This window comes from Sardina pilchardus, chromosome 16 (genome assembly GCF_963854185.1).
Source record: "Sardina pilchardus chromosome 16, fSarPil1.1, whole genome shotgun sequence".
In the NCBI taxonomy this organism is placed as follows: Eukaryota; Metazoa; Chordata; class Actinopteri; order Clupeiformes; family Clupeidae; genus Sardina; species Sardina pilchardus.
The window spans coordinates 14,503,166-14,527,165 of record NC_085009.1 but is presented as its reverse complement, the minus strand read 5'-3'; the positions used below and the strand labels follow the sequence as shown (position 1 = coordinate 14,527,165).

General features: G+C 43.0%; 3 protein-coding genes across 5 annotated transcripts in view; all 3 read right to left on the bottom strand.

Moving 5' to 3' along the window:
- Nucleotides 1-16,615, bottom strand: part of chd3 (chromodomain helicase DNA binding protein 3) — a 63,090-nt gene extending 46,475 nt beyond the window's left edge. For 2 of the 3 annotated variants that reach the window (XM_062516226.1, XM_062516228.1), the window contains exons 1-13: nt 16,208-16,615; nt 13,797-13,939; nt 13,486-13,659; nt 12,480-12,607; nt 11,136-11,374; nt 10,664-10,794; nt 10,229-10,355; nt 7,370-7,545; nt 4,386-4,646; nt 3,890-4,093; nt 3,252-3,469; nt 649-780; nt 356-464 (exon numbers count right to left, since the gene is read on the bottom strand). In XM_062516226.1, the coding sequence (XP_062372210.1) occupies nt 356-464; nt 649-780; nt 3,252-3,469; nt 3,890-4,093; nt 4,386-4,646; nt 7,370-7,545; nt 10,229-10,355; nt 10,664-10,794; nt 11,136-11,374; nt 12,480-12,607; nt 13,486-13,659; nt 13,797-13,939; nt 16,208-16,373 (2,208 nt within the window). In that variant the 5' untranslated portion in view covers nt 16,374-16,615. The remainder of the gene's footprint in view (nt 1-355; nt 465-648; nt 781-3,251; nt 3,470-3,889; nt 4,094-4,385; nt 4,647-7,369; nt 7,546-10,228; nt 10,356-10,663; nt 10,795-11,135; nt 11,375-12,479; nt 12,608-13,485; nt 13,660-13,796; nt 13,940-16,207) is intronic. The other variant, XM_062516227.1, reaches the window with a different exon arrangement.
- A 1,187-nt stretch (nt 16,616-17,802) lies between these two features.
- Nucleotides 17,803-21,754, bottom strand: LOC134059755 (cytochrome b5 domain-containing protein 1). The gene is made up of 4 exons (XM_062516245.1): nt 19,963-21,754; nt 19,724-19,800; nt 19,414-19,632; nt 17,803-18,306 (listed from the first exon to the last, which is right to left on the bottom strand). The coding sequence occupies exons 1-4, from the start codon at nt 20,081-20,083 to the stop codon at nt 18,076-18,078; spliced, it is 648 nt and encodes a 215-aa protein (XP_062372229.1). The 5' UTR covers nt 20,084-21,754; the 3' UTR covers nt 17,803-18,075.
- A 151-nt stretch (nt 21,755-21,905) lies between these two features.
- Nucleotides 21,906-24,000, bottom strand: part of dnajc3b (DnaJ (Hsp40) homolog, subfamily C, member 3b) — an 8,115-nt gene continuing 6,020 nt past the window's right edge. The window contains exons 11-13 of the mRNA XM_062516236.1: nt 23,976-24,000; nt 23,715-23,863; nt 21,906-22,697 (exon numbers count right to left, since the gene is read on the bottom strand). The exon at nt 23,976-24,000 is cut by the window's right edge and continues 108 nt beyond it. Of these exons, the coding sequence (XP_062372220.1) occupies nt 22,549-22,697; nt 23,715-23,863; nt 23,976-24,000 (323 nt within the window). The 3' untranslated portion in view covers nt 21,906-22,548. The remainder of the gene's footprint in view (nt 22,698-23,714; nt 23,864-23,975) is intronic.

Genomic DNA, 24,000 nt, shown 5'->3' with positions numbered 1-24,000 from the left:
TGGTTGTTGAAATTAGCACGCGATAACGTTACAGCTTGTCAATTACTTGCACTAGCCCAAGTGGATAACATTAGGCAAATGCAAACATTACTATTAGATCACTAGCACATCGTGATTACAATGTTGACCAAAATAATTGTGATTATGATTGGTGGACACGGTAAAGCACAGGGACTGAGATATGCCTCTTGTTTTATTCATCTATTCGCCCAAAGGAAAGCCAACAAATCACTCTGTTTATATCAGGATACCTGCATTTCTATTTCTGGGAGGTAAAAATAAGGATGACAGATGGATCTTGGCTGGGGGTGAAATTGAAGGATAGGAGAGAAGAGGGGGAGTAGGGAGCACTCACATCAGTAACAGGTGTTCGAGGAACTTCATCATCGTTTTCGTTGTCATCATTATCTTCTTCTCTCCTCCTCTTCCTCGGCTTGTCTGTGTCCTCCTTCATCACTTCATCCCTGGTGAGACAGACAGGAATGGAATTCTCTCTCTTAATCTCTCCATCACTCCCCATCTCCCTCTTTTTTATCTTTGTGTTCAAAAGCAACTGAAACGTCACATGACTTCTACAAAGGTTTCTGACGTATCCTCATCACACAGGCAAAACTGCAGCAAATTGTGTTGTCATCCATTTATAAGTACCTGTGTCTCCAGTAGGCAGACTTGTGCACGTGAAAGTCTGGGATATCCAAATCATCTCTCTCCCAAGTGCATTGGTCATAGGTCAGATCCCTCCATTTGACCAAGTAGTGGTAGTTCCCCTTCTTATCCACACTGTGGAACACACACATACTGTATGAAGTTACTGTACCTACCAAACAGCACAGACTGACACACACACACACACACACACACACACACACACACACACACACACACACACACACACACACACACACACACACACACACACACACACACACACACACACACACACACACACACACACACACACACACACACAGGGGTCGAAATTAACTTTTTGGCCTACCAGCCAAAGTGGTAGATGAAAAAAACTGTGTCTATCATTTACGAGCCTGATTGCTGAGGGGACAAATGATTTGCTGAACGTAGTGGTTTTTATCTTTCTTTGGAGCATCCTTCCATCCTTCTCTGCTGACTTGCTTGAAATGTATTGTGTAGTGGATGAGTGTACTGGTCTCTGAGGATGTGCTCAGCTTTACCCAATATTAGATCACAACTGAGCAGCCAACATCTGACCACACCCAAAGACTCTACTGGCCATTTTGATCATGCGTTGCAACTTGTCCTGACTTGTCCGAAAACACAAATCAAACCAAAAGACAAGACGCTCTGGAGGACGGCTTTGTGAAAAGCTGCAGAATATGACGGTCAACCTTAAAACGATTTCATTTCCTCTGGAAAAACAACTTTTTATTTCCTCATTTCCTCTGGAAAAACAAGCAGCTTTTTAAACTTTTTCGATGGCACATTTACCAAACTTCAGCCTGTCTTCAATTACAATTCCTAAGTAGTTAGGCTTCTCTATATGTGCATTGTTGACAATGCTATGTGGTATCTCTCCCATATGACATCTAAAATCAATGACCATTTCTTTTGTTTTACTGGCATTCACAGTCAGAAAGTTGTCCGAGCACCATTCAATAAAGTTTCCTACTTCTTGCTCAAAGTCAGCCAATTTAGGTCCCCCAGAGTGGCAGTGTCATCTGCATACTTAAAATAGGTGTATTTGGGGGAGCAAGAGCTCAACACTGATTGGTATACAGGGTATGGGAGACAGCACACAGTCCTATGGGGCCAAGAGGTAACTGAATGAAATCTGACCTGTTGTGTCCGACTAAGAAGAAAGTAATTCGTCCATAGAATAAGCCTTGAGTTAATGCCAAGATCGCATAGTTTTCCTACCAGCATGTGGGATTGTGTAGTGTTGAATGCACTGCTGAAGTCAATGAAAATAATCTTCACAAAACTGTAAAGTTCTTCTGGGTGCTCATAAGTACTGTTAGTCATCGTCAGCAGTGCATCTTCTACCCCTGTCTGGTTGGTATGCAAACTTGATACGGATCTAGAGATGGTGATACTTCAGTGAGCAGGTGTTTCAATACTATCTTTTCTAAACACTTCATGGGAACTGAGATTAGGCCAACGGGTCACAGATTATTAATTTCTCAGGCCTACTGTGTTTAGGCACTGGTACAGTTAGGGACTGTTTCCATTGGGCAGGGATAGAACCTGTATCTACTGGAACAGTCTTTGAAAAGGAACTGCAGGTGAATCAGCTCATACTCGCAACACTTTGCAGCTGTCCATCTGGACCCTGAGATTTATGGATATTAACATGTGAAAACTGATTTTTAACTTCCTCAACAGTGATGTTCATATCTCTCCTTGCTAATATTCTACTTTTGTCAACTGCCTCTGTTTGTTGTACACTGTTATCAACTGCAGTCAAATCTGCAGTAAAAACGGTATCATTCTGTGAGTAATTTGTTCCCTATAATTGAAAGTGAAACTAAACAAATAATAGGCTACGTTTCTATGCAACATCTGAAACTTTCTGAAAAGTTCTATTTGTGTGGCGATCTAGTTGTTTTCTCAGCAGATGCATGAAAGGGTAACCACTCGTGAGGTTTCATTTTCTCATTTTGGCAAGTGGCCCTATAGTCTACCGCACAATAAATCCTGACCATGTCAACATTGGGCGAACAAAACACTGATGCAAAGTGGAGTTGATATGACAAGCCAATTTAACGTGACAGAAGTCTGTTCTAGCAGTTGATCAGCAGCCGTTTTCCACACCCCAAAGTGGCGCAGTACCTGCCATAATTCAGCCGCCAATCCAAAAATATACTCGCCATTTGCACTTGGCGGGTGCTAATTTCGAGCCATGCACACACGCGCACGCACGCACGCACCCTAACACACACACACACACGCGCACACACACACACACACACACACACATACACACACTCAAACAAACACACAACTACCTCCTTCATGGATACAGATACAAATAGATACAAACACACACACACACGTGGGGCTTAAAAGCAGTTCCTAAAATTCCTATGTCTGAACTTACACAGCCATTATATAATTAACTATTTCCAAATCTAAAATGGCCTGGCCCACGTCTAAACTCTGACAACGTACCTGATAATCTTAAAGCCCTGCATAATATGTGCATTCACACAAAGCCACACACACTTGCAGGCACACTCAGGCGTACCAGCATCTCACTCAGACATCCGTGTACCCACCTGTGGTTGATTATACGATGGATCATCATCCATTCAGGCTTGATGCCGTAGCGGAAATACTTATCATCCATGGCGGCAAACTGCGGGTCTTTGGCCCGCCGCTTCTCGCTCTTCGCAGACTCTTCCTCATTCCCAGAGCCGTAGTCCAGGCTCGGGGGTTCGTCCATGTCCGTCTTGCGCTGGTAGTTCCGGAACATAACCGAGTGGAAAATCTCCAGCTGGACAGAGACAAGACAAGAGACAGTGAAATGAATGAATGAAAGACAAGCATGGGAAAAGAAGACTTTGAAATGGAGAACGCGCTCAAGGAACGGCTTCATATGCTGTGCTTTTAAGCGTGGTTGTAAGATTTTACATGAGTAATTAATAATTTAGAACCTCAGTGGATACCTTTCTCTGAAACAAATTACAGCACAGAGAAACAATAGATTTGACTAGGAACTATCAACTGTTGACTCTGATTCCTCTAAGATAGTAGTTAGGTAGTTAGAAGAACACTTTGCACACTACAATGGCAATGGGACATCTAACTATGTCTATTGTGCCTTAAACTCACCACATAGTCCTTGCCGCTTTCTTTTCACCTGTTCTCTCTCTCTCTCTCTGTCTCTCTGTCTCTCTCTCTCTCTTTTTCTCACCTGTAGCTCTGTGATCCAAGTGCAGTGCCAGTAGGATTGGGCGGCCAGCTTCACGAAGAACTCCCTCTCCGGCCGCCCCTTCATGGGAGGCGGAGGGGGCGCGTCCGGCGCGGCATCGGGAGGCGGGGGGACGGGGACAGGTGGAGGGGGCTCACCCCACCGCCAGTGCAGGATCTTCTGAACACGCCCTTTGATTGGTGGGCACTGGGAGAGGGCAAAAACATCACCCAATCAGATATGACATGACTTATCTGATCTATGTGATTTATCTGTTCATCTGTCACCTAGGAAGATGAAATGTATTGGGAGGGTTTTTTTCCGTCCGTCGGAATATATCTTCAGAATTTTTGAGTGAAACATGATATTTAATAATTACAACCTATTTTGCCAGTGCTTGGATGGATAAAATCAAGAACTGGTATCACTTATTATGGAAATTGAAACTTCATTGCTGATGAAAGTTGAATTCTGATTGGACAGAAAGATTGTTACTCACCGTGCAACGTGGGCACAGCCACTCCCCATTGGGTATCTCGGGAAGGGGCGGGTTGAGGCAGTGAATGTGATAGGAGGAAGGGCATGAGTCGCAACAGAGCAACTCGCCGCCATCCTTGCACACACGGCAGAACTCCATGTGGTCGTCATCCTCCTCTTCCTCCCCGGCTGCCGCCACCGCTGCCTCTACAGGCTCTTCGGCCTCCTCCTCAAACTCCTCAAAGTCTTCCTCCTTTGCCTCCCACTGGATGCCTTCCTTCTCCTAAAGAAAGAGAGAGTAATGAAGAGAGAGAGTGTAGAAGAGAGGAGAGAGAGAGAGGGAAATGCACATTTAGAGAGAGACATGTGCTCAAGGTAAAAAAGGTCACTCATTAACATTTATTTAAAAAAAAAAAAAAAATACATACAGTCACTCTGGACACCATTTTGTCAGCTATCACCCCACTCCCAGTACACAAAATAAGTTTGAGGCTGGTCGGAGTAGGTAAAACGTGCATAGCACATACAACTGGCAAAACAAAAACCAACAGTACTAGTTTGGAGCAGATGGAACGCATCAAGGATTGATCCACTGGCCTAAATGCAATCCACCTTGGGCCTACATCAGGTGGTTATTGAATAGCAGTTTTATTTGATATGCATAAAACGGCCTATTTACACTTTCATTTTTATTCTCATTTTTTACTTCAAGTCAAGAACAAATATTTTCATATTAGATAAATAGTACGTTACTGTTACTGCTCAAAAAGTTACGCGTAAAGGACGTTCCCGCCTCTAGGCCTATACATCTATGAAGACTATTTTATGTAGCCTAACAAGTTGTCATGCGCCTATCTTAGACCTATAGCATCTTTATAACATTTGGATCATAAGATTTCCATGACAGCACATACTGCGGGCGGCATGGCCACAATTCTATCCGCCGTCACAAGGATGGGATGCTACTTGCCCAGACTTACCATGTGTAGCCTAAAGTTGCCGGAACGGAATTAGCGGAGTAAACGACATTAAATTAGCGCAAAGATATGTTTCGCTAGTTAATTGTTCGTCTTGAGGTCTATGTTAGGCTACTTCCACTGCAGGTTGTATGTCGATGGTTCATTAGTGGTTTATCTCAGCAGAAGATCGTCACCCACTGTAGATGCTGCTGCTGCTCCTTAGGGCCGCCCAATGAGTTTGAATGGCGGCAAATTACGCTTGAAAGGAAAGGCGCATGCTCATTATGGATCTCAAAACTTTTAGACAGTTATGTTTAGCTATGCATTTGATTGAAATCTGATACTGTTGTAAGGCGAATAGTTTTACACAAAAAAATATATGAAAAGGGCACTCATGGAGGACAACATTATATGAATACTGCAAGGGGCCCATCTGAGATTGGATATAAGCCTACAATAGGAATAGCCTACAGGTAGGCTACAAACCTAAACCATATTGTAGGCTAGCCTACTGTAGGGCAGGCTTATGTTTGGCTCTTCAACTCATGCAGCAAGAATGCCATTGTAAGTCTACAGTGTCACTTCTAGACTAGCACATTTGATCAACATTTTCCCTGTGCACCTGCCTTTTGACTTTGCCATTGACACAGTCTACAAATGTCTACGTCTACTAATATCAAATTCATCATCTAGATTTGCATTTATTAATTTTTTAGCAGACATTTTCCATCCAAAAGTGACTAAAATATCAAATGACCATTCTATATTGCAAAGGGCCAGAACAATGCAGGGTAAGTGTCTTACTCAAGGGCACAATGGCGGAAGCTGGGCATTGAACCCACAACTTTTTTACTTTTTCAGGCTACAACATACTAGCCCAGCCCAGCTCCTTAATTACGCTACCACTGCCCTCAGGGCCAAATATCACAATAGCGCTATCCACTTGGGTAGTAAAATATCAAACAGCCAATTATGCTTTCAATAAAAATGTCCAAAAACCTCCATAATACATCATCAGGGACCCAGCTGGGTGGCACGCTAAGGAGCGCCCCCGGAAGTCCCTGACTGGGTCAGTTACAAACAGATTAGAGTGATACATTTCTAACTGTCATCATCATCGTGCCAATTTCAATATATGAATATGAGATATGGGGTCCACACAGAAAGCTTGACTAGATGGGGCAAACATTCCATAGAATCCCTGCATGTAGAATTTATTAGAAATATTCTATCCCCAGATTCCCATTGGATTTAAACATACAAAAAAGATCATTAAACATCTGGATACATTTGAATTCCAATGCAGAAAACACCATAAAACAATCAAAACACAACAGGTCAGCCTTGAAACCAGTCCCCTCTGTCACCCCTCTGTCAGTTGGTTCTGAAGTTACAGTAACTAATACACTATTCCATCAACTTCAGACCAGCACTGCTTTCCCAAATCAGATCAAAGTAGAACAAAGTATGAATAAGAGCTGCCTGTGCCTGGGGAGTGTGTGTGTGTGTATATGTGTGTGTGTGTGTGTGTGTGTGTGTATGTGTGTGTGTGTGTGTGTGTGTGTGTGTACATGCTGAGGCTGCCTGTGCCTGGGGAGAGACCGTGTGTGGTGTAGTAGTGTGTGTGTGTGTGTGTGTGTGTGTGTGTGTGTGTGTGTGTGTGTGTGTACATGCTGAGGCTGCCTGTGCCTGGGGAGAGACCGTGTGTGGTGTAGTAGTGTGTGTGTGTGTGTGTGTGTGTGTGTGTGTGTGTGTGTGTGTACATGCTGAGGCTGCCTGTGCCTGGGGAGAGACCGTGTGTGGTGTAGTAGTGTGTGTGGTGTAGTAGTGTGTGTGTGTGTGTGTGTATGAGGCTGAAGCTGCCTGTGTCTGGGGAGACAACTATGTGTGCGTGTGTGTGTGTAGCGTGTGTAGTGTGTGTGTGTGTAGCGTGTGTAGTGTGTGTGTGTGTGTGTAGCGTGTGTAGTGTGTGTGTCGTGTGTATACATGCTGAAGCTGCCCGTGCCCGGGGAGAGCCCTGAGCGCCCGTGTGGTGGACGACACTCACGCAGTGTGGGCAGCTCCACTTGCCGGCGGGCGCCTTCTCCAGCTCGGGCTCCAGGCACACCAGGTGGTAGGCGCGCGGGCAGGTGTCGCACAGGATGATCTCGCCGCCCTGCTGGCACACCTCGCAGTAGTCCTGGTGGTCCGTCTCGTAGCCTTCGCCATCCTCGTCCCCCAGCACTGTGACACACACACACACAGAGACAGAGTAAAGGCGTGTGTGTTGCAAAGCTGTGTGGTGTTGTGTGCCAGGGGATGCCGAGGCAAACGACGTGAGATGCTTGGCTGTAGATTTAACCACTGAACTCATAAACAGGTACCTTCTCAATGTCCCTGAGGAGATATGGGAGAGAGAAACTAAATATTCACTTTCATCCTAACTGACCTACAACGCAGACACCATTTTTCATTCGTACTGGGTCATTCATACAAATCTAGTGATGCACACTAGATAGATAGATAGATAGATACTTTATTGATCCCCAAGGGAAAATTCAAGATGACATTCAAAACTATGACATTCACTATGAGTATCTATGTAGGTATTGAACCTGCAATATTGGTGTTGTTCGGTTTTGCGCTATAATTTGCTCTATACCAGTTATGCATCTATAAGACTAGCGTATAAACTATAGGGTGTAAACTACGCTCACAAAAGTCAAACGAAAATCGCCCTTAAATATCAATATGCTACACAAAAAAAAAACAATAAAGGGAGCTGCCAGCGGTTTCACTCGGTGCTGTGGCACATGCTTTATGTGTGTAATGGGTTCAGGTTCCCTGGAAGTCTGTGTGGCGAAATTAAAGGGAAGCTGAACGTGTGATTCAATGTCAGCATGCGAGCGCTATCTCTGGTACACGCCTCTGACACTCACGGCTCCTCATTTCGCGCTTTCACATTAGCGGCTCGTTCAATAGCAAATCTCATTACATCCCAATAAAAGCTGCTCGTGTTTCCATTGTGATCTCCTTAGAACAAATGAATGTAATTTTGTACACACTATAAAGGCACTAAAGTATACACCCTATTGTATGAGGGCAAGCAATACATCTTAAAAATGACACAAAAATGTACAAAAATTAAATCAGATACGGTCTGAATGTTTGCATGTACTGTTACAATAGTAATGGCATTTCTCATCCATACCTCTATGGAAAGATACCATTTAAGTGTGTGGTTCTGTCAAATGTGTGCATAGCAACAATATTATTACTGCAATCTATATCTGACCAGGGAATGTTCATATTTTTTTACACTGCATTCTTCTTGCTTAAGAACTTGCTATAGCTCAAAAATATTTGCACTGTAACAATAAGCTTAAAATTACACTGAGCTGACATACTGTAAATGGTGATGCTTCGACACACAATCTTCACCCGCGCAAACCAGATGTTTCCACTCTTTGCATGCTGCTTGCATTTAAAGGCTATGTGAGTACAGAGATCCAACACACTGTTACCATGCTACTCAATGAAGTCAATGGCAGTGTCAATGGCAACACCCTGTTACCATGCTACTCAATGAGGTCAATGGCAATTGTCAATGGCAACACACTGTTACTCAATGAAGTCAATGGCAGTGTCAATGGCAATTGTCAATGGCAACACACTGTTACCATGCTACTCAATGAAGTCAATGGCAGTGGCCATCCTGCTGATGTTTCAGTATTGATGAGATTATGACCCATCCATCATCCACAAAACATATCCCGGGCAACAACAGTGTGTAATCCGCAACAAATAAACAAACAGTGGGTTGTTTTAACCTCGTAAGAAAGTCAAATGTCTACAGCTGTGTAATCAACATCAAGCATGTGCAGACGTCATAGCGATGCCATTCTTTAAAAGCATCCACATTTTCCTCTTCAGTATCAAAATATTTTAACTCAAACCACATTGTTGTACTGTATGTTCTTTGAAAAGAAACAGAACAACCCAAGGTTGGCAGGCAAGGTATAATGAGCATTAATATGCTACACTAAACATACCAGCTGACAGGCAGAAGTGAAATGAAAACTTTTTGGCTTTTTGAGCTCCTATAGCTTACATACACACACTCGTTCCATACTATCCATACACACATGCACACTATTCTCATGGACACACACACAAAACACAAAAACACTGCATGTTGACATGACTGAAGATCAAACATGCAGTTCAACAACAACAAACTTCCAAAAATACATCAATCACAATACATCAGTTGAGCTTAGAGAAAAGGTGCCATGAGGTGACATATTCCGTCTAAGCAAACCACTGAAAGACTTCAACCAAACAACGAAACTCATGAATTCCCTGCAACGGGGCTGCAAGCTACTTCTGCATTGGTCACATGACAAAGCAGGAAACATTGGCGATGCTACATTTGAGGACCATGATAGTACTGCTTGCTGCACATCCTGATCAAGTGAATCAGTTTCATACTGTAGAGATCTGCTATGCAACTGTACAAACAGATGATGCATGCGTCACCCATACAACAACAGCAGCCCTTGATTAGACAAGTTGACTCTATAATTGTGCTTTGAAGGAAGAGCGTAATCATTTCAATCACTGAGCTTAATGGACAACAAGATGCAATAACAAAGAGACGTGAAGAAGAACAACCAATCATGAATTCAAAACTCACTAACCACAGAAGGTAATGAGAAGCGGATGAGTCCTTGACAACCCTAGACAACTATTCAGCCATCCCAAATAGAAACGAAGGACTAAAAGGACTACCAAAAACTTCACACACAAACGTTTTTTTTTATTATCATAAAAAGATCACAATAGGTTATCTCTAACTTTAAATAGTGCACAAAAAGGGCAACATGGTTGCATGGAGACCCGTTGTAGTAGTGAGCGGCCATCTTACTTTTCTTCTTCTTCTTGGGCCGTCCTCTCTTGTTCTTCTTGACGCGGCCGGAGCTGTCGGACCGCACGGACGAGCTGTGGACGCTGGAGTTCTCCTGCTCCGAGTCGTCGTCGTCCACGTCCTCACTCTGATGGGACAGAGACACAACAAGAGACGCAATTAGAGACACATACATACACACACACACACACACACACACACACACACACACACACACTATCATACTTTTACACAGTTTCACACACACAACAAATCGGCTCTCAGAATCTACACATGCCCATAACATCTATCAGAGAACTATCAGAGATCAATGCCATGTGTGTGTGTACTGTAAAACTGAAATAAGCAACCACAAACACACCTACCACACAAGTACACACTGTACACTGATGCCCATGTTTCGCAACCACAACACACTCAAACTGCTTCACTCACAGAGCTGCTCTTCTTCCTCTTAGGCCCCAGTGTGCCCAGTTTGATGCGCAGCGGGGCCATCTTCTTGGCCTTGGCCTTGGCCTTCTTGTCAGGGACTCTTGGGCTTTTGCTCCGCTTCTTGTAGCCAACTCCTGTGTGAGTGTAGAGGCAACTGAAACTGCAGGGCTAACATGTTTCTCTACAGTGATCATAATCTCGCTAGTAAACAGAATGAATGTAAACCAGGCAAACACGTAAACGTGCATGATGGCAATTGATAAATATACAAGTTTCAAATCAAGAGTCAAAGTATAACCATTCTACTTGTAACTGTCAATAAAAAATGAGTGGCATCAATGGTTGCCACAGGACAGTGTTATATGCAATAATTAACCTCATAGCTGAAGACATTTTGCAAAGTCAATGTATACAGTAAGCCACGGCTAATAGTTACAGTAAGTTCACGGTAGATAGAAATGTCCCCGGCTCTTACCTTTGCCCTCTTTGGTTTTGGCCTTGCGCAGTGGGGGAGGCTGGGGAGGGGGTTCCGGAGAGGCAGTTGCCGCGGAGACCTGCTCGGCAACGGCTGCCGCCGCCGCCGCCGCAGCTGCTGCCACTGCGGCGGCGGAACCCTTGAAGGGGTTGTTGGAGCTGAACTCCCGCCACTTCGCCCCCAGGATGGTCATCATCTTGGACATGGGGATCTTGGGGTTCTTTTTGGCTATCATCGGCCTTGGGCATGAGAAGAAGTGCCAGCTCATTAAGTTAGAGTTAGATCATTAAAAAAAAAAAAAAAAACAGGGAACATACAGGTCTCCTAAATGACACTGTCAGAAACACTCAAAGTCCTGGCTCTGTAAAATGAAAGTAATTGAAGTGGTATAGACCAAGCAATACACAGTCCCAGCCAATCAACACAATTCCTCACAGACATAGAACCTGGAATAGTATAGTATAATTTGATTGGATTTGGAACACAAATATTAACAATCGCTGACCAGAATCGTGGACTATGCCTTCAAATGCCATAGCTGGACATGATATAATGTGGTCTAGACAGTAGACCCAACATCGCATCACTAAAAAACAGAGATGGCTGTGATCCCTGAGAAACGTATGATGTTTAATTAACAAACTGGTTTGCACATGCACAAAGGATGCAACATTTACAATATTACTAAATGATTAATAAAATAAAACATTAAACAGTAAATGGTTCCTTTCATGTCTTCCGAGACTTTTGAATCAGTCGTTCATTTAGCCTGCTCCAGAGTAAAGCACAAGACATCTAGACAATACAGCACTTCCAAAGGGCTAAGCTGCAGCCCCATTGCTGGCAGCAGTGCCACTAATCTCAGCATCCCCTCCTGCTGACTGCCATGATTGCCCTCCGAAGTTCATCAAGGTCCTAAACACCCTCTGAGAGAACTGGCACCTAGGATTTACAGACAGGAGTAAACAGAAAACAACTACAACCTCCATACCTCCAACCTCCAACCTCCAACCTCCTGGGTTCCTTTACAAGAAATCTGCAGTCGTGAATGCGAGTTATAAACTACCCATGAAAAAACTGGACCATTGGGTTTAATTCATATTTTGTCCACATGATGACATATCATTTCCACTGCACTCAATAACATTTCAATAACAATGTAGTTCGAGATGCTAGCTCGGGACAATAAAACCAGAGGCTACTTCCATCTATTAAATTACTGGGAATAAGGTATTCCCTTAGTTTACGGATAAACTATGCTACACCTTCAAACGTTCACGGTTCTCGAGGGTTCCAGAATCCCACTGTTCTACAATGCATATAAAACTTCCCACTGGCTCTCACCTCATGAACTGGCTGAAAGCCTTGTAGTTGGTGAGCGTGCGGTAGTCCTCCTCGGTGAAGGTGTGATCCACATCCTCTAGGCCCCAGTCCCGAGCCAGCTGGGCAGAAGTCTTCTGCTCCACAGGCTGCTAGAGGAAGAATGGCACAGCTTTGATATAGCCCACTTAAAAAGCAACATTGCACAATTTTTCCGCGGTTCTTAGATATGTTCTTGTGGGTTGCTAGATTTTGCGCTGAAAGTCATCTTCATAGTGGTGTGATGATGCATAGCAGAGATAAACACACCTGTGGTTTTCACTGCACCCCCCCAACAGATCAGAAACCCCCACGAAAAGTTATGAATAGCTTTTACAGTGCAGTGTTGCCAACTGTATCACTGGAATACCTCAGTTAATACGTTGGCTACCTTTTATTACTGTCCACCCTGTTGTTGTTGTTAGTGTTTGTATGGCAACTCTACTGGCTCGGCTACTTGTTTGTGTATAAAAAAAAAAACACTCTGTAGGCCTATGCAATGTGCACCACAGGATACTAATGGTGTACAGTAACTCAGTCAGGTCTATGGAAACTTTGGCATGTGTTAGTGGGTATCTACCAATCATCATTTACAGTGCTAATGTCTACAAACTATTGAGTAACTTTTGAGTTAACTTAAGTAAACATACTGGATATCAGTTAATTGGTTTATGTGCATAATATGCATAAAATGCATATTATAACTGTTGCCAGAAGTGTCAATGCGTGCTATCTACTCTGTAGGTTCTTGTGGCGATAATCTACAATCTTATATGGAGGAGAACATCTCTGAGGAGTTATTTTTGGCATAAAGGGAACTTGATATGAAACAGGGTTCAGCAAAGACACATTTATTACAGACGACCATTTCCATTTCAGAGTGTGGGCCCAGACAATGTGAGACAGTTATGACAGACAATCAAGGACATTTCCTATTATGGCTGCATAACATGACCTCACCTAATGATTCTGATCATTTTCCTTTACAAACCTTTACAGTTTCCTCCTGGGCGCTGTCCCCGTCTTCTTTCCTCTTCTTTTTTGTCTTCCTCTCTTTCTTTTCTTTGTGTTTCTTCTTTTTCTTCTTCTCTCCTCCATAGTCACTAGCACCGCTGTCAGAGTTTTCCCCATAGTCTCTCTCCGAGTCCTTCTCTACATCACTTTCCTACAAGAGCAGAGAGAACAGCAAAACAGAAAAAAGGATACATATCTGCCACACCTCTGAGACATACCGAGATATTTGAACGAAACAATCGAAACATTTCAAAATAAAAAAGTCAAAGAGCACGACCCTGAACTTACAATTTTTTTGCGCTTCCGCGCTTTGGCTGCCTTGCCCTCCTTCTCCTTGTCCTTCTTTTTTGTCTCTTTCTTTTTCTTGGGGCCTCGTTTCTTTTTGCCGAAGCTGTCTCTGTCTGATGCGTCGCCCCCTTCTTCACAGTCATCTAACGGTGGGGGGGAGGTGATGGTGGGGGGGATGGGGCAGAAAAAAAATGACAGGGTGAGGCGAAAGTAACACTGGGTGTCAGAGGTTGTGGTTGAATCATACTGACAATAATCCCCTTTCAGCACTGTGAATGATCCACTTAGTGGCTTCCCGGTGCAATTAAGGTCAACAATGATCCCGCCCGTGTGAGCCCCAAATGAAGTGTCGCCACCATGTGCTTTTGTTATCGAGGCATTGTGGCCGGTGCGACCTCTGACCCCATGTGAGCTCTAAAACATGGCAAGTTAATCCTGGAGACCACAGTCGAGCATCTGACATAAATTAAGGCAGACAGCCTATCATGCCATCTCAATTAGTGACAGCAACCTACTGCAAAGAAAACTGAGAAGTAGTGAGCTTTAGTTGTGATCTGATCATATCTAATGTATCAAAAAGGAATAGGATATTCCAGAGAACACTGAAAAACATTTTTCAGTTAAATAATATATCTGTAAAAAAATAATCTCAGTAAAACCACATTTCAGATGAAGGGATATATGGCTTATTGATCAGCAAACTGTGCAGACGACTTTTTATGTGTTTGACTTGCTCTTGGCCTGTGTGTGATAAATTGTCTTAATTCAGCAACTAGAAAAGAGAAATGTGACCCTATTAAATTGGATTTAAATCGGAGATATAAAGTAAAAGGCCCTAGAACTTATTGATTCATGTAGATCTCATTATCGTGTTTTTCTTACATTTGTGAGCTTTGGTAGTTTGAAGTGCGTGTTGACACGCGTCGAAGCCAAGAGAGCTGATATTCAGAGATGAGGGGAGAACATTCTTAACAAGAAACAAGCGCTTGCGGCCGCCATTGTACATGATAAATTAGTTCGATTTTATAGTCTGTCTTTGTTGTAAAGACGCAGTGCTCGCACAGGCAAAGCTCGCCACATTTTCCCTCGCTCTGCTGCGGAGAGCTGCCAGAGGCGGCAGCAACACGCACTCGGGGTTCGGTGATTGTGAGGCCGCAAGGCGAAGCTAACCCAACGACACGATTCCCTCCCACCGTGTATTCCCACCTGGGACCGACCACCACACCGACCGCTGGCGGAGGTCGCAGGGGGTTACCAGGGCAAGGAGAGACAAGTGCTAATTGAATTGCGCACTTGTTAGACTAGGTTTATAATCTAGCAGAAGAAGGCCAAGCACGATTTCCTTGAAAACAAAAACACCGTTTTCAAAGAAACAAACGCACATTAACGCGTAAAATAAAGACAGCACTTTAACAATCGACCAACAAGATATAATATTTGAGTCTATAATAAAACTTATTGCACGGTGAGCACAGGATAGCCTGCTGTAGTCTACGGCACTTTCAATTTAGGATAGATGGGGCAAAGCTAGGAAGATGAACATTTCTGTTATAGATATTTTGTAGCCTAATGATTCACCTTAATTCCTACTAACGCATTCTAATATATTCGTATGGCTGTGCTGAAGATACACGTCCTCTAATTCAATTGCTTTGCATCTGACTGGGCTACATGTACAATTACGCATGTTAATTCGCATGTCTTTATCTTTATAGTTTATATACTAATACACTACTTTAAGTTACACATTTAAGCATAACCTACATATACCATAGTGTCGAGAAGTGAGCTACTCTTTAACAAGGCAGCTTCTAGAACTTTTAGCGAGGTGTCTGGATGTCCTACACCGAGCCATCGCTGTCAGAGTGCGACAGTGGGTAGGGTCAAGTTTATTTACACTCTGTCACAACAGTTCTTCTGTCTCAATCAACCGGTAGTCCAGTCCTTAGACCTCAGACAGACAATTCAACACATACAAACGAGCACCACTGTAGCAAGGGTGTGGGATCCATGTTTCTGCTTATCCAGGGTGTAAGGCATAACCTCCGATGCAACCCTTGGATATAAGTCAGTATTTCAAAAGAAACGAATGCCTAACAGCATCTATTTCAAAAGCAACGAACATCGAAGAACGAGAACTTAGAGGAATTATGCAGGAAAGACCAAAGGGTGTCATGTCAAGTTTGGCTAAACTTGGGTTTCAACTCCAAATAAACCTTAAGCTAGCGCGCGTAATAGGGAACTGCGGGAACGAAAGTGACCCGTTGACATATTTTGCAAGGGTCTAAACTATGCAACAATACTCAATAAGCGTTCTGGTGACACTTTTGAAAATTGTTTTAGCTTATGTGAGAATGTGTTTGTATTTTGTATGCGCGCTCCCGAGTCTTTCGCCAGTGTTCCTACTGTACCTGGCGCGGCTAGTGTTGCAGTTTCTCTAGGCGCCGCCGGCGAGTTTATGTCGCTTGCGTTCTCGTCTAGGTCTCCGTCGTCCTCTTCTTCTTCATCAAAATCTCCTCCCTCGGAATTAGCCAACATGCCCTCATCTTCCTCACAGGAGCGTAGAGGAGAGGACATTATATTCCTGTCACCGACCCCGTCCTCGAAATCAAAAAGAGTATTCCTCCCGAATTATGATATTTATTTAATATTCAAATCGACACACAAAAAAGTGGGGGGCGTTTTGGAATATTTTACACTACAAGGCAGAGAAACAAAGATGGCCGCCCTTATATTTATTTTTTAACAACCCCCCCAATAAGAAAAATCCCCTTACATAAAAAATGGCTGACTATATTATTTCAGAACGCCCCCCTCCTTCTCCTCCTTTCTCTCGTACTCTCTCTCTCTCTCTCTCTCTCTCTCTCTCGCACTCGCTCTGCTCTCTCCCCTCCCTCTTCAAAAATATTCACATTGTTACAAGAAAGGGGGTGTATAGCTCAGTGTAAGTTGCATTGTAACATGTTTATTTTTTTTCTTCAATCTGTCACGAAATAGACTTGCCTGCTGCCTGTCTCTCCATCGAGACAACACGCGGATGGCTCGCGCACTATGGCTGCACTGCAGCGCGCCACTCAAATCTAACAAATATGGCTACCTTAATATTCTTAAAGGCCCCCACCGTAGTATAAAATTATTTTAGAGCAAGGGGTTGTGTGATGGGAGGTTGAGAAGGGGGTTGGGGAAATCTGCCGCAGCCATGCCCAGACTTACATCAGATTGTATTGCTTAAAAATTAACCGTTTGCGGTGGGGTTGAAACAGGTTTTCCACACATTCGTAAAATCTGTTGATATATACCAAAATCAAACATGCATTTTATTTTATTTTTTTCTAGATAATTAAACAAAGGGCTGATTCATGTAATTTATACATGACAGTTTGGTCTCGCCTAATCAGTCTAGCAGACTGAAGTAAAAGCAGCCTATCACTGCAGTGGCCTAAATGCTGTAGGAAACTGGGTTCGCATACTGTTCTGTTTTACTGTTGTGACCAAGTAAACCATGCATTTACCACATCCAGTTCTGACTTAAAGTGAGGCATACCAACAGGGTTAAAGGCATGTCTACATCAAAATATGGTCCTTGCATTTGCATGGCACTTGCAGAATGTCATTTTCTTTGATATAAAAGTTTGATTTTAACAGGTGTGGGTTTTCAACTGGGTATGTGCACAAACTGCATCATAATATAATTCTCAGTGGAAATACTGGTCACTGCTTTTTTTAAAAAAATATATATGAATACTACTAAGACAATACAACGAAATGAATATCAATGGTAATGTTTTCTAATGCAACAATCTACATATTGCAAAAAGAAGTATGACAATGAAAAAATTCGTTCAACTGAAAAATAATATTGTTGCAGCCATGTCAAGAGAAGGAAATGCCAACAGCATGCAGACATACAAATTAGAGTCACACAATGAAGAGAGGGTGTGCTTTATACAGCCTATGCTTGAAACAGGCTAGTGGATAACATAAGAGGAATCACCATGGCAACCAGTTGACTATTATTCCGAGGTTTTATTGGACACCATTATTTCCATTTATTTTTTTATTTACTCGTACTGTGTCATCATCCTGCAGTAAGACACAGGTAATTAGCATATGAGGGCAGGAAACAACAAAAATGCATGTAAGAATTAAACAAAATGGATGCATGTAAGAATTAAAAAAAAAGAAAGAAAAAGACTAATATGGGGACATTTCTTTAATGGTGGTAAGTTAGTTTCACTTTGTGTGCGTGAAATATTGCCAGAACAGTTTTGATGGTGTGTCAAAATTCAGTGAGGTCATCATTGAAGTGCAGACATATAGATTCTGTATAAAGCTCCCGGTCCATGCGACACTTGTAGAACTCCTCGTCCTCATCAAAGAAACCGTTCTCACAGAGGGTCTTAGTCATGTCCAGGTTTACATGGTTGTGTTTCCAGGTGTAGCTGGCAGCGTGGGAGTTATACCGTAAGTAACGCTGCAGGATCTCATCCAAGGTCTCTTCTGAGCACACCTGTGCAGGAATAAAACAGTAATTGTTCTGAGGTGGTACCAGCTGCTACCAGATTTCAAACGGGGTTTTACATTTTCCAGATCTGGCTATCTGTTCAAATTGACTACCTTTTTTTTGTTGTTGTTGTTCTGTTTTATTTTGCTTTTACATCTTTAAAGCAGGGAGTGCTGGGTCCTCCAAAAAAAATTGAATTTGTTTATAGTGATCCAATGAAAACGCTCAGTCCAAAGCCATGTGAGGGGAAGGCAGAAAAAGAAAAGAAAGTCAGCAGCGAGCGGGAAAGACAGAGGAGAGATGGAAAGAGTTAGAAAAGGCGGGGTGGAGGAGGAGGGGGGGGGCATTGGAAAAACAGAGAGGAATGGACGAAAAAAGTGAACGTCTTACACTAAGCTGCTGGCCCAAGAGGAATTCAGTGGTGCCAGATGGGGCATTTGGCATGAGCCTGTAACTGTACCCGTACTCCCTCCTTCCTCTACCCCCACCCTACCACCCCCCCACCCCCCCCCCCCCCCCCTCCCCAAATACACACACACACGCTGAACTTCTGAGCAGGGCGGGTGGCATCTGCCCCAGGGGGTGCATTACGGAGACCCAGCTTGGGCAGTTGTACACCCAGAGGCTCAACATCCCTCTCATTTCCCCCTGTCATGCTGGACACAACTCAAAAGAGGAGCATGAGTAGGGAGCAAAGCAGGCGAGGGTGGTGAGTGGGCGTTGAAGTGTGTGCGTGTGTGTGTGTGTGTGTGTGTGTGTAGGGGGGAGGGGGGTCAGATATTTTGATACGATTGTGAGAGGCAGAGATGGAGAACTGTTGAACCAGTCTGCCCTCTTCAGCGCAGTAGGGTGTAGTGCAGGAAGAAAAAGAAGGAAAAAAACTACAGCTGCAAAGGTCTACTTCGCAGCTTTGCACATAAACAATATGGGCTGCTGGCTATACATCATGTGATGTCTCCTACACACACTTAGAGAACTGTGATAAGGCTCATTGCCCTGAGGAAAGATAGCTCTGTGATGAGAAGCTGGCTTGTCTGCAGGCATTGGAGTTTATGTAAAGCTAGAGCCAAGGGATTGAGAGTGAATCTTCTTCAGAGACTGCAACTGGCTTACCTCCAATTTCTGTTCCTCGGAGGTGAGGGTGTTGATTATGCGTATCCAGCGAGTCTTGGCAGACAGTAGGCCCGCCTCGAAGCGGCTGTCCCGCCACCATGGCCTCCCAAAATCATTGGCCCAGTCTGTCCGTGGGCAGGGAGGGGGGACATGAACAAAGCGCCCCCTAGGGGTGTAGTATTTAAGGCAGCCTGTGAGCGGGTCAATTCGAGTGAGTATCTGCAAATGCAACAAAAAAATAATCATGCACGCTGCATAAATAAAATGATAACTTTTAAATTAAGCACAGCTATTCTATTAACAATCTCACGTCTTTCTTTTTAGGATCAAACCAGTGGCTGATGTCCTTTCCCGCACATTCAATTATGGGTTTCAGCAGAACATCACCTAGTAAAATATAATGCAACGTTTTTTTTTTTCTTCTGTTAATTATGAAGTGAGTTTTATCCCACCTCAATACATAGATTACTAAACTATGCATGGGGAAAAAGAGAAATACATCACATTTTTTTCATTACATCCTAGGCTATTAGAATCTGCTTAACTTACCTTTGAACTCATGCACCAACGGTGTCAAATCATACACTTTGCCAAGGTAAGACACCCATAAATCATCCAATGTGTTATGTAAGGACACCTCAGTCGGTGTAAAATATTTGGGTCGACGCATTTGCGAAAAAATATGAGCTATCTAGACAACAAAACGTGCAACGTTGGCTAAAGCCTGATTTGTGCTGTCGATAATCGAAAATCTTGCTGCCTAGACTCTATTCCGATGGCAAGGCTACATTGTATCATCAGCCTTGCTCAGCGTACACAAACAACTGTTTCCCCGTTACTGTGGTAACCAAGGGAACTACTCAGCACACGCCGAGTTTGCTCTGACTGCATGCGAGTCGCGTGGCGTGAAACAAGTTATTTGAGGTTAGGAATTTTGAGCTGCGATGTTTTATAGCCTATATTTAGCGGATAGCAAAGAAATTACTTTTCACAGTAGTATCAATGTTAGTCCACCGTTCCTTTATCAAATAAGACCTTGACTACATGCATTCTATTGATAAATCATAGGTCTAGGCCAACATAACTAATTCTCCTCACGGCTAGGCTACTAAAAGATTACATTTCCTTACAATATTATGTTAGGCCTATGTGTTATCTTTTTCTGGTATTTAGTTTCATTGCACATACAATTCCATGCTTATTCCAAAGTAAGAATCAACGCACCAGATATGTTGTTGGATGGTGATTATCTTTTCCCACATCCTTCAGAATAACATAGGCCTGCCCCCTTTCCTCACTTAGTCCCTCAGTTCAGTAGGGCAAGGAGACTCCAGCCATCTATGTGACCCTCACCACTCCTTTTACCACAACTGGCAAAGGTAAAACATTTGTATTGACAGAAAATACAAAAACACACATATATGATGCAATGAGCACTGAGTGAACTGGTTAGCTCACTGTGAGCGTGTTTGTTGAAGGTGTTACCAGGAGCAAATGAACACAAATAGACCATTAGAGCTTTTGGAAATTATTCATTCCCCAATTCACAAGGAATCAGGAAGCAAACTGGGTGTCAACATGAAGCTAATGAGTTGGAAGAACACGCAACACCTTATTTCGTCATTTTCTTTCACTTCAAATACAATCCGCACATTCAGTTTCAGTTTGGCCAAAACAAAGGTAGAAAAAAAAAGCCTTTAAACAAAACACAAAAAGGAGAGATACTGTGAGTCATGAATGCCAAGAGGAATACTTTTTGGAGACCAAAACAGTATAGTAACTTCCAACTTAAAGAATCTGATGAAAGTGTCAATAGATTCATCTTTCCAAAGAACACCTGCAAACTGAGTGAACACAGGTTTTTAAGTAGCATTAAATAGACTTTACACACCATTTTTGAGCTAGAGATGTAAGTCCTCTAATCTCAAGAAGGGGGACTGGACCAATTTGAGAATACACCCAATCATATTCTGTCTAAACAGAAAGGTAACAAGACTTTTAAGTGTCAAGTCACATATTTCCCCACTGGGAGGAGTTTACCTCTGAAGGCTTCACGAAACAGTGTCCCGGTCAGCTCCAGTTACATGATCAGTTTCAAATGGACACCTTAAAGAGTTCAGTGCTCTGGGAGTGGTTTCATTAAAATAATAAAGAATAAAAAGCATGTTTTAAAAAAAAAATCCTTAAAGTTGCTACAGTAACTGTTGAGAAACATTGAAATGTCTGACGTGCATGAACAGGCATTGTACACACACACACGGCATCTGCCCCAAACACATGACATAACTTAAGGTCACACCATGACTCTCAAAACCTCACTGAGCCCATTTGTGGCCTCTATGAAAAGACCTTCACACAATGTTTAACATAACGGAACTATTTTTGATGCTTCTGTTGTTGCCACGTGGAAACTTACCCGCGCTTGGTTCTTCGTCTCTGTGCAAAAACACACTCTGGAAACTACATATAATAGCACAGATGAGCTGAGAAGGTTTTAGAGGCATGAACGAAAGTGCTGTTTATTTTAAGTAACGCAATGCCACTGCACATTACCGGGAGTGCTTCTGTGGAGTATGCAGACGCATACAGTAGCAGTAAACCTAGACAGACAGGCCATAAGCAACAAAGACAAAGAAGCTGAACCCCCCCCCCCTCTCCCACCAAACCAAAAAAGAGAGAGAGAGGGGGGGGGGGGGGTTGAAAGAGAAAATGGCACACCGATATGTTAAATGGAAAACTGTCATGACCTGGTTAGCTGTGGTTGCAAGCTCTCTTGCCCTATTCCCGGGCTTCAAGTCCATTTGTCCACTCTTTCCATGGTCTCTCAGCTTGGTCAGTAAAGACCAACGGACAGACAGACAGTCCCTCCCAGTTCAGCCTTACAGCTCAAGCAGACAGAAATGACTCTGTCCCGTTTGCTCAGAGGTGAGAAAAGTCTCACCAAAACCCCCTTAGTTAAATTCCTTCACCTGCAAAAAAAGGAGGGGAAAAAAAGAACAACAACAAAAAATAAAAATCCATTCCTAATTACAACAACTGCGTGTTGTCCTCTCGGTCTTTCCTTTTACGAGTTCCTGGATTTAAGTCCGTTCCTGGTTTTTATTTTGTAAAAAGGAGCAAAAAAATCTGTCCGTCCTAGTTGTAGGTAAACTTGAAGTGATAGTTGCCGTGGCCCGAATCGAACGGATTAAAGCCAAACGGCCAACCGCCTTCCCGGCCACCAGCACCCTGCTGACTCTCTGGGTCCAGGGGGTCCTCACCCGCATCGAACTTCTGGCGCATCTCTGAGGAAAGAGAGAGAGAGAGGTGGGGGTTATATTTGCTGAGAAAAGTGTTCTATATTTCCAAGAGAGGCAAATAAGGATATCTTGGGTTTGAGCAAGAGGGGAAAGCCGTCGGTTGTAGGTGAGTTTCCTATTCCGCCAAATGTCTAGCCATTTAACTATATCGACTTCCAAGTTCAGATCAGTTCTGTTGGGGTGAAGTTTATGGTCATATTTATTAAGAATACAATTAAATACTTGTGCTGTCTCTGCCTTACATAAAAAAACGCTCACAAGAACCAACATTTTGACACACAGTCACAACATTAAGGACCTGTGTCCACCAATCGTGGATGAGGATCGTCAATGTCACTTCTCGACAACCGTAACTTAGCAACAATAAACACTTGGCCGAAACATGCTTAAAATGATGTTGAGGGTGCTATCAAAAAAACAGTGGACACAGGTCCTTAACATGGTTCAATAAATAAATACAATAAATATAGTCAAATGTAAAGAACTACAGTAATTTCCCGCATATAAGCCGCATTGTGTATAAGCCACAGGACAGTGTTTTATGCAAGTTAAAAGAAACAAAACCATATTAAGACCATATTAACTGCCCCCCTGTATTAACCTCATAGCGGAAGAAATTTAGCAAAATCAATGTAAGCCGCGGCTAATAGTTGTGAAATTAGGGTATAGAAATATTAGAGTTAATGAAGTCAATAAAAGAAAATGTAGGATAAAATATGTAACCCTACACAGTATCTCAGTACAATAAATACACGATCACAGCGTGGTATCTATGTGTGATGCATAGTGGTGCTAGCTGTTAAACTATTAGTATTACTGTAATATTCTCGGTTCATGGAGGACAACAATAGCAAGGTCTTTATTCAGTGATCGACTAGCAACTAGAAGTGTACCCAGAATGCATCTGGTGCTTTCAGTCATGTCTCCTCCATCTACAGTATTTACAGTAAATGTTTTCATTTTCATTGATGTTGACGTTTTTGATGGTAGAGTTATGTTTACCTGGGTCAATTAAGACTTCCTTTGCTGAGGCAATGTCAATGAACCTCTTCTCGGCTTCCTTCTTTTCTGTCTCTGAGTGGAAGTTGTCTGGATGCCACTGCTGTGCGAGCTTTCTGTACGCTTTAATTATTTCCTGTTTGTTGGCATTCCTATAGAGAAACATAAGACGCAGGGCATGAGATCATGGAGTAGACGGGGTAGAAAGAGGAAAAAGACAAAGAACATGATAACGGATTATAAAAAAAGGGAAGTCAGCCTCACCTGCCTACACCCAGGATCTTGTAGT